This window comes from Scleropages formosus, chromosome 19 (genome assembly GCF_900964775.1).
Source record: "Scleropages formosus chromosome 19, fSclFor1.1, whole genome shotgun sequence".
In the NCBI taxonomy this organism is placed as follows: domain Eukaryota; kingdom Metazoa; phylum Chordata; class Actinopteri; order Osteoglossiformes; family Osteoglossidae; genus Scleropages; species Scleropages formosus.
Window position 1 is genome coordinate 23140272 of NC_041824.1, and position 16721 is coordinate 23156992.

General features: G+C 43.5%; 1 protein-coding gene across 1 annotated transcript; it reads left to right on the top strand.

Annotated features, from left to right (window-relative positions):
- The first annotated feature begins 5548 nt into the window (after positions 1-5548).
- On the top strand, positions 5549-15232 carry LOC108939170 (25-hydroxyvitamin D-1 alpha hydroxylase, mitochondrial-like). Its single transcript, XM_018760312.2, has 9 exons — positions 5549-6035; positions 7154-7344; positions 10366-10562; positions 10976-11176; positions 11256-11419; positions 12151-12317; positions 12803-12884; positions 14491-14688; positions 14804-15232. Exons 1-9 carry the CDS (start codon positions 5832-5834, stop codon positions 14915-14917), a joined length of 1518 nt encoding a protein of 505 aa, XP_018615828.1. The 5' UTR covers positions 5549-5831; the 3' UTR covers positions 14918-15232.
- Positions 15233-16721: the final 1489 nt, after the last annotated feature.

A 16721-nucleotide genomic window follows, 5' to 3' on the forward strand; every position in this document is an offset into this window, starting at 1 on the left:
CAATATTAAGCGTTTGAGTACATGTCTGGTGCAGGGAGAACTCCAGCACATTTATCGCCCTTACCGACCTTCATAAAAAATAAACCTTGATTAATCATGTAAATTTAAATCCTATGCAAAATATAACAAATGTAATGTGTACCAAATGTCAGAGCTAGATTGATATGGCAAGAAATAAGTTGGGTATAGCTATACGGGATAGAGGTTTTCGACATTTGAATAATGTGACAGTTTCTGATTTTTCTGAATTTCTGAGCAAAAATTTTAATTGGTTCTACATGATAGATTAAATTACTATTATAACTTCTATTATCATTATGACATTGTACTCGAGCAGCACACACAGTTAATACACACTTTGATTAGAAGTAATGAAGACAGCTGAAATGTAACTGTACCCTGCACATAAAGATAACTACTGACGGTGAAAATGATCGCCTGAACCAGGCACTGAATCCCTCCAGTCCCTCTCACATGTATGATATGCTTTGTCAGACAAAAGTCATAGCTTACAGTACAACTGCAAATTGTCTTTCCGAAGAAAGAAATTTCCTTAATCCAAATGCTTGTTTTAGTCCTTTGTCCAGTGGTGTCTGAGGAGAACTCTCTCTGAGTGCCTGCAGAGTACAGAGGGGGTGAAATCACAGTGCCCACATGTCCAGGCCTTGCTGTTCGGTACTGCTCTAGGCCATTTCCTGTGAAGTCTGGCTAATACTCTGTGATATAGCTACTGTGTACTAAATCCTTTAAATTCTATTTATTTAATAACTGAAAAAATCAAATAATCTTGATAGTCTAGTTCAGATCGGATTGATCAAATCAAATTTATTAACTCAAATTTGGGCAGGTTGAAATGAAAGGACATTGAAACCAAAATGTGTTGGGGTGAATCTGAAGGATAGATAGATAAATAGATAGACAGACAGACACAAGATGGTACACAGTATATGTACATGTCTGCCATAATAAGTGTACACAGTTCCATACCAGCTTAGTATTGTACTATGTACCATACTATGCTGGTACTGCCACTCTATTCATTCTGACAGTTTTTACGATTTAGAATGGTGTTTGAAAGTGTAAGGACATTTAAGGACATTTGGATCGGAGACCTCAAAAGGGAGACCACAAAATACCCACAAAGAAATCTACTTCCCAGCCTCCACACTCTGGTATAATAGCCCTCATATGTGCATGTTACTTAGAACAAATGACACACAGACAACCATGCACACAATGATACTGCATTGTTCTAAAACAGCACACCTGTTGGGTGTGTGTGTCTCCAGGAGGTGAGAGGCACCTTTCCAGTGGAGACGTGGGAGAGAGAAGGACAGGACTGGGACAACGCAGAGGACTCAGTGCATGTCAGTGTAGGTTGCTGATGGACACACGATGACAGCATGCTCAGCAGTGACGTGGGACAAGCTGCAGATGGCCAGGCGAGCAGAAGCACCACAGCAATGTGCTTTGATCCCAGACCTTCGAGAAGACTCCTGGGCCCTGAGCAGAGAGGGGTTACTACCCTGACCATGCAGATGCTGTAGTGCTGAGCCTACAAGAGAGCACCCAGTAAATCAAAGAGAATTTGATATGTGCACTGAAAATGACCTTCTAAGAATAGACTCTGTGCTGGTACCATCATAAAAAAAAAAAAAAAAAAAAAAAAAAAACTATTTCACATTTTAAACCCTTTTTTAGAACCTTTTCCTTTAAAAGTATCTTGGTACTACATTATTAAGAGGATTTTCCCGACTGGTAGGTAAGCAATACGTGATGTACACTGGTGAGGAAGTAAAGTAATAAAAATTAAAAAGAAAATATAGCAAAGGAGTGTAGTAAAATGTGGGAAAAATGAAAGAGTGCAGAGATCCGTGAAGAGAGGTGGGGCTTCGCTGAGCCCACATAGCAAAACTGAATCAGACTAATGAATGAAAATTATAAAAAAGTGCCATGCATAATTGTTCCCCCTCACTGCATAACCCACTGCTTTACTAACTGCTCTTTCTTGCAGCATACTCTATGGAGGACCTTATTGTGCAGCTTGTAATTAAATAAAAGATCACATTTAAGTGGGTGTCTAGCATTACAAAGACAGTGCAACTGATGACTCCACTGAGTGGTGTCACATAAGCATGACAATTATTCAGTCGACTGCAGTGTCCCTGTATCACTGCAGTAATGCACTCCAAGTGAAACAGCCTTCAAGTACAGCCCTTGTTTGCTTGGGTATTTATTCTCGATCTGGTGTTAGACAGAAAACGGAAGTAAAAGGGCACAGACAGGGAATTCTGATGCTTTTTAGAGCCAAATGAGGCTCTGTTAGAATCCTTTCAGTCGAAAGCAAAACAATTATGAACTGAGTGAGTCAGCCATGTGAATCACCACAGGGCACTTAACTGGGACATAACTGCACACATCGCTCAGTTGAAAAACTCAGCATCAAGAGGGAGTATATTCTCCCTTCAGCGTCTCTTTGATTTTTTTTTTTCTCTATATAACAATAAAAAAGTTCCAGATGGATCATGCCACAGACAAAACTATTGCTGTTTCCTCACCAGTTGTGAGTATGTGTGCCTGCCGGTGTGTGCATGCAAGTGTGAGATGAGGCATTTCTAGTTACTAGCATTACAACGGACTGACAGGTAAACAAAAGAGTTACTATTTTCTATAACAGCTGTGCAAAGCATTACAGATCACCTCCCTCTCCAGCTATGAAGACTGCAGTCAGTACAACGGTGATGCTCCAGTGTATGTCTCTAAAGTGACCCTGCTAGGGCTTTCACTGTGCTTGAAAGGATATCAAGCAAATGAAACAAAGTGAAACCGAAAACAAAGAAGCACATGGATGTAATATCAAATGTGCTGTGTGACTGGCATTGTCCCGGTATCCTGGAATTGCTACCCCAACGTGAAACCCTTTTTGAGTGGTACAACCACAGGGTCCTTGCATTTGAAACCGTAACCTTCTGATCTAAGAAAGGACAAATAGAATGCTGTAACTCTTTTGTTATAACAACACATCAGACTTTATCTACCCCATCTGCTGACTTGTACCATCAATTCCACAGAGGCAAAACACTACTGGCAATGGTGGACTATGGGAGGAAGGACATAAGGGGGACAGTCCTCTCAGGGTATCAGCTGTTTGCAGTAGCAAGGCATGTTCCTCCTTCAGTTGAGTCTGAACAGCCTTTTTACTGTAGATGGTAAAAAAAAACCTTGGGTTCGAATCCCAGCCAACATTGTAGGATACTCAAGTATAATTGCCCCGAACTGATACAGTAAAAATATGTCCAGCTCTATAAATGGGTAAATAATTGCAAGCAGTTTAGTATTCTAACCTCACACTGTAAGTTGCTTTGGACAAGGGCTTCAGCTAAATGAATAAATAATAACTTAAATCCCTACCTTACGCTCTCTCTGACAATTACTTTCTTCTGGCTGAAGTTAGTTTTTTAAAATGAACTACAGTTGTATTCCTTCCAGCCTTTTTAACTAATTCTCACAACAGTTCATCAGTCAAAATTACTAGAAAATAAAAACTGGCTTGTTAAAATCTAACGGAAGTATTTGCTGTGTACCTCTTCAAAAGTGTGGATGACTGGAAAAAGACCAACTTCTGGAAAATATAAGAAAACACAATGTCTGCCATTATGTATTTGCCCAAAACCCTCATGGAGAGTTCTGCAGTCTTAAATGAGGAATATGTAACTGTTTTTACAAGTATTTTTTTGCATCCCACTTAGAGTAACATCATATACTTGAAACAACATGTCATAAAGAATAAAACCCCCCCACAACATACAGCACTCATTTGTTTACTAAATAAAACAGACTGGGTGTTGCACACTATCATTTATCAATTTGTGATAAACCAGAGTAAATGTTGTTGCTTCCCCTGTCATAGCCCCCAGTACATAGTTAGAGGAGTATTTAGAATTCAGAAGGTACCTACCAGGAAACCTAGTGGTTGGAGCTGCAGCCTTGCAGTTCAAATCCCACTTGTGCTGTAGTGTCTTTGTTTGAGAAACTTCACACCCATCATCTGAACCGCTTGTCCCATACGGGGTTGCAGGGAGCCGGAGACTAACCCGGCAACACAGGGCTGGAGGGGGAGGGGACACACCCAGGACAGGACACCAGTCCATCACAAGGCACCCCAAGCAGGACTCAAACCCCAACCCACTGGAAAGCAGGACCCAGACCAACCGACTGTGCCACTGCATGACCACACCCCTCCACCCCCTCAAAAAACTTCTGCACTAAAATAGGAAGTATAGCATTAGGTGGGAAAGGTCTAAAAGGGCAAATCATTGTAAAGTTAATTATCCAACATCAAGTCTCCTTGAACAAATGCATCTGCTAAATCATGGTCAATAATTGGCATAAATAATTTACTGGGTTTTGCTACGACCTGCATTATTCAACCAAGGAGAAAGAAAAACACATTTAAGATATCTGTATAGGTATGGAGGTTTTCGTAACATAATGGTTATACAATCTACATAAATCTACATAAATCCTAGATTAACAGGCTTGTGATGAATGAATAAATGATAATAATTATAGTTAAAAGTCAAGGCATAAGATGTGAGGTTAATACTCACTTTGTTAGTTTTATGTTATATAAAGCTCACTATTTATCTCAGAGAAATAAAGCAATGCTTGAGACAGGTGGTAGTGTAGTGGTTCAAGCTACTACATTTGGACCCAAAAGTTGCAGGTTTGCTTCCCACCTCTGCTGGAGGAGCCAAGTTGAAGTACTTACCCTAAATTGATGCAGCTTTATTAAAAAAAAAAAAAAAAAAAAAAACACCCACCCAAATGCGTAAGTAATTGTAAGTCTCTCTCTGGAGAAAAACATCAGCTAACCAATAAAATAAATGTTATGATTATATAATGAAATATTTGTGTCCATGTGAAAACATTCCGTTTCAGATAAACAAATTGGTTAACAAATGATGTGAGGTACATCTGTCGGTGCTTTCCAAGTTGCACTTTGACTTAATGACTAATGTTACCTTATTTACATCGTATTCTACTGATTGTCATGTCATATCGCACCGTTTGGAAGAAACACCCCTGACCGCATATTTTTAAAAATACTTCAGTCTTTTGAAAACTTTCTAACACCTCCTGTATGTCGACGTGACTTGTTGTAATTTGCATGTTTTAAATGAGAAAATTATTACGTTGAAATTTGTATTTATTTATTTTTAAAAAAAACCACGTCTTTCTTAAAGAAAACAGAAATGACCACACCTTTTGACACTGGAAAATTAAATATCTTACGGGGGAAGCTACATTACAATTCCTTTTGAAAGAATTCCCCTAAACTAGGCTAAAGGCTGTGAGGTACCTTCGCCTGTCGCTCGAGCTCAACAAGCGGACAAAACTCGCGTCGCGGCGATGCGCTGAAACTCAAACATAACGACCTCGCGCTGAGCTCTCGCGAACAATCGGCGCACGTGACCGCTAAACCGCGTGACGAAAGTGGCGGGAACGTCTTTCTCTCACGTTTGCCATGGCAAACACGTCAGGAAATGTGATTCACGGAACGGTCCAAACCCCCCGGTGTGTTGCTCTTCTCCCTCTGACGCGTTTCTGGGCTGACTTGGACGGGTTTTTTTTTTTTTCCCGCATCTGCTCCAGTGACGTGCAAAGTGTCACCTTCCTTCCCTCCATCCCCGCTCGAGCCGCCTCACCTCGGAGCGCGTGGCAGCGCGAGGCGGGGAGGGGCCACGAGAACCGGTTTCTCGAGGCAGCTCATTTCCCGGTGCCGATCGCCACATCTCGCGTGTAACTCGTCCTGGAGGCACGAGGCGAAGATGCTGCAGCCCTTGAAGGCGTCAGGTCGGGGGGCCGGTGTGGTCAAGTGGGTGATGGACAGGTGGGCTGAGCCTATGGTTTGCCTGAGGAGCAGAACCACACAGCACCTGCGGAGCCTCGAGGAGATGCCGGGACCTTCTGCCATTGGCTTTGCGTGGGACCTGTTGGCGAGGCGGGGGCTGTCTCGTCTCCACGAGATGCAGGTACGCGTCCCTTCGCGCTTCCAAATTTTGGCAATCTTATTTGTCTACCATTGTGTACATATTAGCATACAAACCTGATTGTAATACGGATAGAGGGTAGGGGGCACAGTGGTGCAGTGGGTTTGACCGAGTCCTGCTCTCCGGTGGGTCTGGGATTCTAGTCCCGCTTGGGGTGCCTTGCGACAGACTGGCGTCCTGTCCTGGGTGTGTCCCCTCCCCCTCCAGCCTTACGCCCTGTGTTGCCGGGTTAGGCTCCAGCTCCCTGCAACCCTGTATGGGACAAGCGGTCTCAGTTGGTGTGTGTGTGTGTGTGTGTGTGTGTGTGGATGAATGAATGAATGGATGGATGGATGGATTAAGCAAAATCCCAGGACTCCCAGACTGGAGTCCTAAAAAGCTTCAAGAGGCACTAATACCAGTTGTCTTATTCATCACCCTAGATGACCCCTTTCTGGAGGAGAGGGTTTACTTGTTAGAAGGTAACTAACTAAGATCTGCACTCTTTAAAGGTGAATAAAACTGGTGATGGATGAAGAATCCACTGAAAGGGTTTCATGGTGGTATGTAAAATGAGCTGAACTTGGGCTTTCAGCTTTCATTTGGGGAACCAGTGGTTACATCCTGCGAATTGTGTGTCTGCTCGCTTAGATTTGTGTGCCAGGCCCCTCGCGGACCACAGCAACGCAAATGAGTCCGTTTTAACTGACTAAGCAAAAAGTTCTTTGCTGTGAAAATACAGAATTCGTGTAACTTAAGTGGTATTTTCTTGACCAGGATCTATGAATTATGGCAAAATGACTGTCTATAAAAATAAGTTGTGCTTATTGAAACTGCAAAAAAAAATAAAAAATCATGGAGCAGCATCTTGGCAAACAAATAAGGAGCCGGAAATTGCTCGTATTGTTCATCTAATCATTTCACTTCTTACTGGAGTTTGAGTCTGAGTTTGACTCACGACGACTCACAATGAGATGTGTAGTTTGCTCTTGCCAGAGCATTTCCTGCTTGTTTTGCAAGGGCAGTTTCTGGGATGTGAGGAGGCTTCATGTCTAGGAAGTGGAGTTAAAGGAATAGGGAGGTTCCACCAAATGCTGAGTACATCCTCGTCTCCCTTACAGCTGGAAGGGCACAAACGCTATGGGCCCATATGGAAGGCGAAGTTCGGGCCGATCCTGACAGTCCACGTAGCTGACCCCACACTGATCGAGCAAGTTCTGAGACAGGAGGGTCAGTATCCCATGCGCTCCGACCTCTCCTCATGGAAGGACTACAGACGACTCCGCGGTCATGGATATGGACTGTTAACAGCGTGAGTGCACCTCCCTGCTCCCACTCCCCTGGGCAGCACCCAGCATCACCCCTTCTTAGCAGCTTCTCTCCAACTTTCTGTGATATTGCACCTGACCCTGTTTCACCCACATTGTTCCTTCAATGATCTATTATTTCCCAGGCTAGAGAGAGATTTAAAAAAATTTCAGTCGAAAATCCCCATCAGCAACATTCACTACCAGGCTTCGCCTCTGTGTGGAAAGTCATTCTGTCTGTAAATCAAAATAGTTACACACAGTAGCTAGATACAGTGGGTTTCCTCCGGGTGCTCTGGTTTCCTTCCACAGTCCAAAGACATGCTTTTCAGGTTCACCCATAGTGTGTGAGTGACAGTGTGTCTGTGTGTGTGTTCCACTAATGTATGGATGAGCGACCCAGTGTAAGTAGTGTATCTAGCAGTGGAAGTCACCTTGGTGAATAAGGTGTGAGGGCTGATAACACTACATAGAGTTCATTTGAAGTCGCTTTGAAGAAAAGTCAGACAGTGTGTGATTTGTATTTTTCTCACCGACAGCTGAATTTTTTCAAAGAATAAAAGTCCCGGCTACCCAAGTCACTACATTCTTTCACAGATGCATCTCCCCTTCTTTATAACTAACCATATCTCCCTACAAGACACTTTAACCCCACTGATATGTCACTAGACACATGCAGTTATGCATTTAAACCTGACACAAACTTGAAATTATGCATTTCTTTAACTTTGACCGCAGTAACATTACTAATAGTTGTTAAGTTGATTTAAAAGTCTTTTCAATGTAGAATGCCTGTGGTGGGTGAGGGCAACCACAGGCATTTGGTCCCCCAGATGATTTTTTTCCCCCTTGACTTTTGGTTAGCAGTTTTTTGTTCCTTTCCTTTGTGGTCAGTTGGTTTACTTATAGCTTTAAAAAACTAATTATAATTAAACATTTAGTGTAGAAATTTAGGGGGGTGCAGTGGGTTGGACCGGGTCCTACTCTCCAGTGGGCCTGTGGTTCGAGTCCCGCTTGGGGTGCCTTGCGACAGACTGGCGTCCCGTCCTGGGTGTGTCCCCTCCCCTCCAGCCTTACGCCCTGTGTTGCCGGGTTAGGCTCCAGCTCGCCGCAACCCCGCTTGGGACAAGCGGTTCAGAAAGTGTGTGTGTGTAGAAATTTACACCACCGCACCCCTCCTTGTGTGGGAAGAGCACTCGTTAAAAATAAATTGAACTGAATCAAAACTGAAAGTTACAAAGTTTTATTAAAAAATGACAGTATCTTGTTATTATCAAAGGTGTTTTGAATATTGGGAGTGCGGTGGCGCAGTGGGTTGGACCGCAGTCCTGCTCTCCGGTGGGTCTGGGGTTCGGGTCCCGCTTGGGGTGCCTTGCGACGGACTGGCGTCCCGTCCTGGGTGTGTCCCCTCCCCCTCTGGCCTTATGCCCTGAGTTGCCGGGTTAGGCTCCGGTTCCCCGTGACCCCGTATGGGACAAGCGGTTCTGAAAGTGTGTGTGTGTGTGTTTTGAATAGATGCTGTACCTTCACACATTGTCTAGAGTACAGTGGCTTGTGTGTTTTCAGAAGCAATGAGATGAAGCGATTGTTGTTACCTTCTGTTACTACAGTACTGTGTTTCATTCACTGTTCTACTGTGATATATGTAAAGCATCCTAAAAAGTACCCAAATATGGGAAGTGTCACTTATTAAATTTGTAAAAATGTCAAGAATAAAGACAGAAAATCAGGAAAACCAGTAATGATTAGATAAGAAAGACAAGATAAATGGTAAGATAAATGGGAAAAGTAGCTGATGAAGCATTTCTTTTGCTTCCTGCATCCCACATTGTCCGCTTTCACCAAGCATCACTTAGCACTTTTTGTGAGCTGTTTCTATCGGATATGTGGGCAAATAGTCTTGCTTCATGTGCCCTTAGAGCAGAGTTTAGATTTGCATGGTATAGCCCATATTTTTCAATTTCCTCTTTATTCATCCCAAGCATTTTTAAAGGTTAATGAAACACATGAAAAGCTGAAAGGCCTGTATGCTCATTATGTCACAGCGGTTCTCATTACCAAGATTTTTGCATTATTTTTAATAGGAAACAGTGCAGTTAATGATTGATTCGCTGATATGTGCACTTTTCCTTGTCCATATTAGCTCTGCAGAGCAGGAACCACAAAATAACCATGGATGAAACATCCTGGGAGAGAGCTGCAGGGCTATGAAGGGCCTTCCCAAGTCAGCATAACTCATTCTTGGTCAATATACAGGAAACGACAGTCACCAGATGTGTTTGTCACTGTGCTAACATTTCACATTTACATTTATGTCAAGACTTCTCTGATAGCAATGGCTATGGTTGCTCTTAAGGGCGTATCTTGCATGTCCTAACATTGTTTTAAATGTCATTACTGTATTGGCTCTGCACAATTTTTTTGTCTAAGAGACACTTCCAAACTTTTTATTTTCAGTTTCTTTTCTCCTAACACTGCTTTTGTTCACTTTATTTCATTGTAAGACAAATCAGAATTAACAAGAGAGCCATAAAATTTAATGCTTGCTTCCATTTCAACAAGTTAATGAAAATTTATTGATTACCTGTTTGCTTTATATATTTTTCTGGGATAGTCTATTTTTATATAGCTTACACAAGTGACAAATTTTGATTTATTGTACCAGTTTCAGCAATTACCAAATTCTCATCTGCAGCCCTAGGGATAAAATAGATAAATAAAACAACCACAATCTGACAAAGCATAATAAAATGACTACAAATCACTGTACTGCAAACTATCCATTATAATTTTATATCGGATTACAATTCTGATCAAAATATGAAAAATATGCATTGATTATCCCTTTTTATACTAATTGGTTTAGACATTTTAATGAGCCCAATAAACGAGAAGAATAGCAAGTCAAAGGAAAACTCATTCTCGTCTAAATATGCTGACATGTCACATGCGGGCATGAAGGCAAATATATTTGCATGGCGTGTTCAGGCATGTGATGCAGGTTCTCGCTCCACTGTATCTCTAAGGGAAGGGGAGGAGTGGCAGGAAGTGCGGAGTCTGCTGGGGAAATACACGCTGCCTCCAAAAGCTGTGGAGTCATATGATGGCATTCTCAACACTGTGGTTACTGACCTGCTCGCCTGCCTGAAGCGCCGCCATCGCCTCAGTGCTCACGGCCTCATCACTGACATTGCCAATGAGTTCTATCGCTTTGGCCTGGAGGGTATGAGCTTGTTTATTTTTGGGATCTTACCATTAATTTGGTTATGAGATAATATAGACTCCTTGTCTGGAACTAAAGGCATTATACTGTGCAATTTTTTTCCACTGGTATTATATATCAATCTACCATTCTGACCTTATATCCAGATTTGATCTTTAAACCTGTAGCTTACACACTCTTTGCCCACTCTATGCAACATACCTTGTTTTTTACCCCCAAGAAAAAACTTTCTCTTCCAGTTCTTCAAAAGTCCCCCAAAGTCATACTGAAGAAGATTACTGTTGAAATTAACGTTGACTTGCTCAGTATCTATTATGCCAAAACTGATGAAATGACAGTAAATAAATGTGGGGAGTGGTATATTCTGCCTTTGAGGAGATGGAAAGTGTTGTTTTCTGTCAATCCCTCTGCAGGGATCTCCTCTGTGCTGTTTGAGTCAAGGATCGGCTGCCTGGAGTCACAGATTCCCAAGGAAACAGAGCGTTTCATAGAATCCATCAACACCATGTTTGTCATGACTCTCCTGACCATGGCCATGCCAGCGTGGATGAATAGGATGTTCCCCAAGTCCTGGGACACGTTCTGTCAATGCTGGGACTACATGTTCCAGTTCGGTGGGTCCAGTTCTGGTGTCTGACCCAGTTGCTCCTTAAGCTGGCACTGTTGTGACCTCTTATGTCTTTCTTTTACCAGCCAAAGGTCACATTGATCAGCGTCTAAAAAAGGAGTCAGAAAAGCTGGCCCAAGGAGAGGAGGCCAAAGGCCAGTACCTGACATATTACCTATCTCATCAAGGTCTTTCCATGAAAGACATATACAGCAACGTGACAGAGCTCCTGCTTGCTGGGGTGGATACGGTGAGGGTGATCTTTGTCCTTCTTCCTCCTCTTGTCTCCTTTTTCTGCATCCTGTCCCACACTGCAGCTTGGGAAGAGCTAGCTGTTCAAAGTGTTGGTTCCTATTTTACTCTATGTCATCAGTGCTGTATGACACTTTCATATTTATTCCCAAGTACACACACACACACACATTTTCAGAATCGCTTGTCCCATACGGGGTCGCGGGGAACCGGAGCCCAACCCGGCAACACAGGGCGTAAGGCCGGAGGGGGACACACCCAGGACGGGACGCCAGTCCGCCACAAGGCACCCCAAGCGGGACTCGAACCCCAGACCCACCGGAGAGCAGGACTGCGGCCCAACCCACTGCGCCCCCCTTATTCCCAAGTAACAAACAAATAATTGAAATCAGCGAAACACACTACTGACCTTACTTCCTTCTTCAACAATGCAGGTCATTCATTTTTGTACCCTTCCAGATATAAGCAAGTATTACGCAGTTAGTCTAACACCTTTGGATGTTTTAGTTGTTTAACTTGCCTGGTGAGGTTTCTGATGATGATATCAGTGATGTTACAGAGTGATACAATTCTGCATGCCTTTTCTTTCATTTATATATCTCCCAATTTGCTAACAATGAATTCCTAATTTTACTGTTACTTCCATAGTAGATTCTGTCAGTATTGTACTTGGCAGTTCTTCCTATTCTCATGTTACCAGTAATATTAAAGCATGTCGACTGACCTCAGATCTCAAGCACCTTGTCCTGGACCTTGTATGAGCTCTCTCGCCATCCTGAGATTCAAACGGCCCTAAGAAATGAGGTGCTGATGGTCCTTGAAGGCAAGCAGATCCCAGGTTCATCGGACGTGGCACGGATGCCATTGATGAAGGCTGTGGTCAAGGAAGTGCTAAGGTGAAGCTACTCCCAGAATTGTCACCCACTGCGTTTGGCAGCCATTGACAATGTGTACACCTTTCCATCTCCGTTGCCCTCTTTGCTGTTCTGCCATCTATGCTTTTGTCTTTGTTCCTCTGTATTTGTTTGTAAGGTTTCCACTCTTACTGCCCACATGTCCCCATCTGGCACTAGAGGGCGATGTGGCCTCAGTGTAAGATTCTCAGGTGTCGTGGGGCCCAGATTAATGATCAGGGCTTCCTGAAGTAGAGACTAGAATTAAATATCCTTACTGAATTGAAGATCTTTGCAGGATGGCTTCATGTGTTTACCGTTTTCCAGGGTTAAGAAAGTCCAAGCTATAATTTACTGTGTGAGGCCCAATGAACTGCTGACAAGTGTTATATGGCAGAAGACCCTATAGCAGACTTCTGGTGATGTGGCCATACACTCCAACACAGCTGCTCAGGCTTCCTGTTCCTGACGTGTTCAGTCTCTTCCAGGCTCTACCCTGTCATCCCAGCCAATGCCAGGGTCATCCCAGACAGAGACATCCAGGTTGGAGGCTACATTATCCCTCAAAAGGTAAGCAGATCCTAATGTAGTCTAAAACAGAGAGCACATCAGCGTAAGGTCTAGTTACTACAAATGGCTCATCCATTTGCATTTATGTATCTTTCAGATGTTTCTCTCCAAAGCAACGTACAGCTAAAAGAAAACAAATAAATACAATACTGCTGTTTTTGCCAGCATACATTACATGAAGGGGGTGCAGCAGGTTTGGCTGGGGCCTGCTGTGTGGCGGGTCTGGGGTTCGAGTCCTGCTTGGGGTGCCTTGTGGTGGGCTGGCGTCCTGTCCAGGGTGTGTCCCCTCCAGCCCCACGCCCTGCGCTGCCGGGTTAGGCTCTGGTTCAATGCAACCCCGCTTGGGGCAAGTGGTTTCAGACAGTGTGTGTGTACATTACATGAGTAGCTACATAGAGAGAGACTGCTTTTTTTTAAAACCGACAATGCAGTGAAATTTTATGAAGCATATAGGAGGTCTAGAGAGGAATGGGTCTGAAAGAGGTGTATTTTGAAACCTTTTGTGAATGTTGAGAGGGATTCAGCCATTTTGAGTGAGAGGCAGAAATCACTCCACTACATTCCAGCCAAAACTGAGAACCTTTGGGCTTCTGTGTGTGGGACCACCAAGTGGACAGAGGTTGGGGATCATAGCAGCCTTGCTGGGGCGTAGCAAGTGATCAGGTCCTGCAGGTATCCAGTAGCAGATTTGCAGATGGTCTTGTAGGCCACAGTTACAGTCTTGAACCTGGGAACAGAACGATAACTAGCTACTATTCTTTTTTATCTCTTTTTCGTCTCAAGAGTCCCAGAGCTGCACCTTCAGGGCCACAGTCTTGCCCTTCCACTGATTCAGCTCCGCCTGCAGATCTTTCAGCTGCTGCTTCAGAATTATCTTCTTTTCAAAGACAGCATCTATAACAGGGACTGTACAAATGGTTTAACCACATCAGCTGGCAAAGGGGGCTGACATCCTTGAAGGCTAATTGTTTAGAAATAAATAAATGGGGCCATAGCTTGGAATTACTATCTGAAAACTGAAGGTGATACATTAATGCCATTCTGACTGAATGAAGTCACTGCTTTTAACAATTACAGTGGGATTGTATGGCATTAATATCTCCAGACAACTAATCGAACTAATTGGTTCAGTTCCAAGAAAAGTTCCCTCTTCTCATCCATCACCTTGCCTTAACCCAGTGTTAAATTCTTTTTTTTTTTTTAATCTTCTCTGAGATGTACGCCACTTTGGAGAAAAGTGTCTGCTAAATGAATAAATGTAAACTTAAATTTTCACTCACGATGCTGGTGCCTGGTTAGTTTTCTTTGTATTTTTAATGTGTCTTTCACTACCACCAGTAATTTAAATGGAACATGTTGAACGCAGTTAAAGTACTGAGAACATCAGTGGCTTTTGTTCTAGAAGCTGCAGTCGTAATGTTTATTATTCTCTTGCTTCTATAAAAACCTTATAGCACTTTTAATAATGTGGCTCTGATAATAATCTTTATTATTGCAGTATTTATTCTCAAAACATTTTTTTCACGTGAGTGAGTGAAATTTAGGAATGTGTCCTCCATATATTTGATTAGCACTGACTGACAACCCCAGTCGTTCTTCACTGCAGACTCTCATCACTCTGTGTCACTATGCAACATCCCGGGATGCTAGCTTCTTCTCCAACCCCAATGAATTCCAACCCCAGCGCTGGCTGAGCAAAGAGCACAGGCATCACCCCTTTGCCTCTCTGCCTTTTGGTGTGGGCAAGCGCAGCTGCATTGGGCGCCGCATCGCCCAGCTGGAGCTCTACCTGGCACTGGCACGGGTGAGTTTTGAAGTCACAGCCATACACCTGTAAAAGGCATCTAACTATTGTAACTTGTCTGCATAATTAAATAAGGGTTTTTCTTACATCAATATTGCTTTACTGTGTTTCGCAGATCCTACTCCAGTTTGAAGTAAGGCCAGATCCAGATGGTGCTGTTGTCCCACCCATGACAAGAACCCTTCTGGTACCACAAAGCCTAATCAACCTACAGTTCATAGAACTGTGATGGACCTGGCCAGCTCAAACACACATAGAATGGATAGAATACTCAAGATGTTCTGCGTTGAAATTGCTTGTACTGACTCCTGCTGTCAAGTGGACGGATGCTGCACCAAGTAGATATTTCTTCAGGGTCTATGTAAACACCAAACCCAACTGTATGATTCTGCAGTTTGTGCACTTGCACAATGGCCTACTGTACAGGCCTGAAAGCACCTAACCTTATATTTGTAGGGAAGTCAGCCTATTACATTTTACTGGAAACTGCTGAGAGATATTACAACTTAGTGTAAATAATTTTTTAAAAATTAGCCATCAACTGTTTAAACACACACACACACACACACATTTTCAGAACCGCTTGTCCCATACGGGGTCACGGGGAACCGGAGCCAACCCGGTAACACAGGGCGTAAGGCCGGAGGGGGAGGGGACACACCCAGGATGGGACGCCAGTCCGTCACAAGGCACCCCAAGCGGGACTTGAACCCCAGACCCGCCAGAGAGCAGGACTGTGGTCCAACCCACTGCGCCACCGCACCCCCACTGTTTAAACAATTAAACACATTATTAATCTGGGAAAAACACACACACATACACAATGTCTACAACCGCTTGTCTTGAGTGGGGTTGGGGTGAGCCGGAGCCTAAAATCTGGGAAACAGTACCCACACACACATTGGCTGAAGCCGCTTGTCCCGAGCGGCGTCGCGGCAAACCGGAGCCTAATCCGGCAGCACAGGGCGTGGGGCTGGAGAGGGAGGGGACACACCCAGGACAGGATGCCAGGCCATCAATAGGCACCCTAAGCAGGACTCGAACCCTAGACCCGCCAGAGAGCAGGACCCAGCCAAGCCCGCTGCACCACCGCACCCCCTCAGAAACAGCACCCTTTAATTATAATTATTATTTATTTATTGGGTACCTTTGTCCAAGAAGACATAGGATGGTTTTTTTTGTATACTAAGCTACTTACATGTACCAATTTATTCAGCTTGGTATTCATGATCTATCAGTTTAGGGTAAGCACCTTGCTGAAGGGCACACTGCCGGACAAAGAGGGGACACAAACCTTCTGACTGCAGCTCCTCTAACCGCCACATTACCTGCTGCCTTTGCTCTAAGAGGGCACAAAATGCCTCGCCGTGAACTGATCTGGAGTGAAAAGAGCAGCATGTGAGCAGAAAATCAGAAACCAATAACCCTTTTAGCTTCATAAAATAACATTACCTTTATTCATTCAGCTGATGCTTTTCCCCAAAGCAACTTAGAGTGTTAAACTGCTTACAACTACCCATTTATTCCACTGGGTATTTTACTGGAGCAATTTAGGGTAAGTACCTTACTTAGGAGTACTACAGTTGGAGGGGGATTCAAACCTGCGACCTTTCAGTCCAAAAGCAGCAGCTGTAACCCTTACACTACCAGCTGTGCCATAAATAACATTGACATCATCTATGATGAGAATACCATATACAGTGGGTCACAGGTTTAGGAACTTTAGACTAACGACCTTCTCGCCATTGCAGACTTTTTTGAGAAGTATTTCTCACTTCTACTACATCTACCTCTTTCGGTGAAGTGCTACCTGTGTCCTCCTGCATCTCCACGCAAAACCTCCAGCTCCAAGCTGATGATGCATATTATCTGTTGTCTGCTCTTCAAGATGAATAACACAATTTAGACTATTTTTTATTTTTTGTAATCATCCCTTTATTTCTTATTGTTACACTGGTTTGGGATGTTACTGAATTTATTGTGATCTATCCTATGGGGTAAGCAGGGGATCCCAGAACCACGGATGAGCCCGA

What these genes read in the sequence shown, in the direction of transcription:
- LOC108939170 (XM_018760312.2), top strand. Translation starts at nt 5,832, where the DNA reads ATGCTGCAGCCCTTGAAGGCGTCAGGTCGGGGGGCCGGTGTGGTCAAG. An exon ending in GGACTACATGTTCCAGTTCG is followed by an intron (nt 11,177 to 11,255) that starts GTGGGTCCAGTT and finishes TTCTTTTACCAG; the next exon opens with CCAAAGGTCACATTGATCAG. An exon ending in GCTACATTATCCCTCAAAAG is followed by an intron (nt 12,885 to 14,490) that starts GTAAGCAGATCC and finishes TCTTCACTGCAG; the next exon opens with ACTCTCATCACTCTGTGTCA.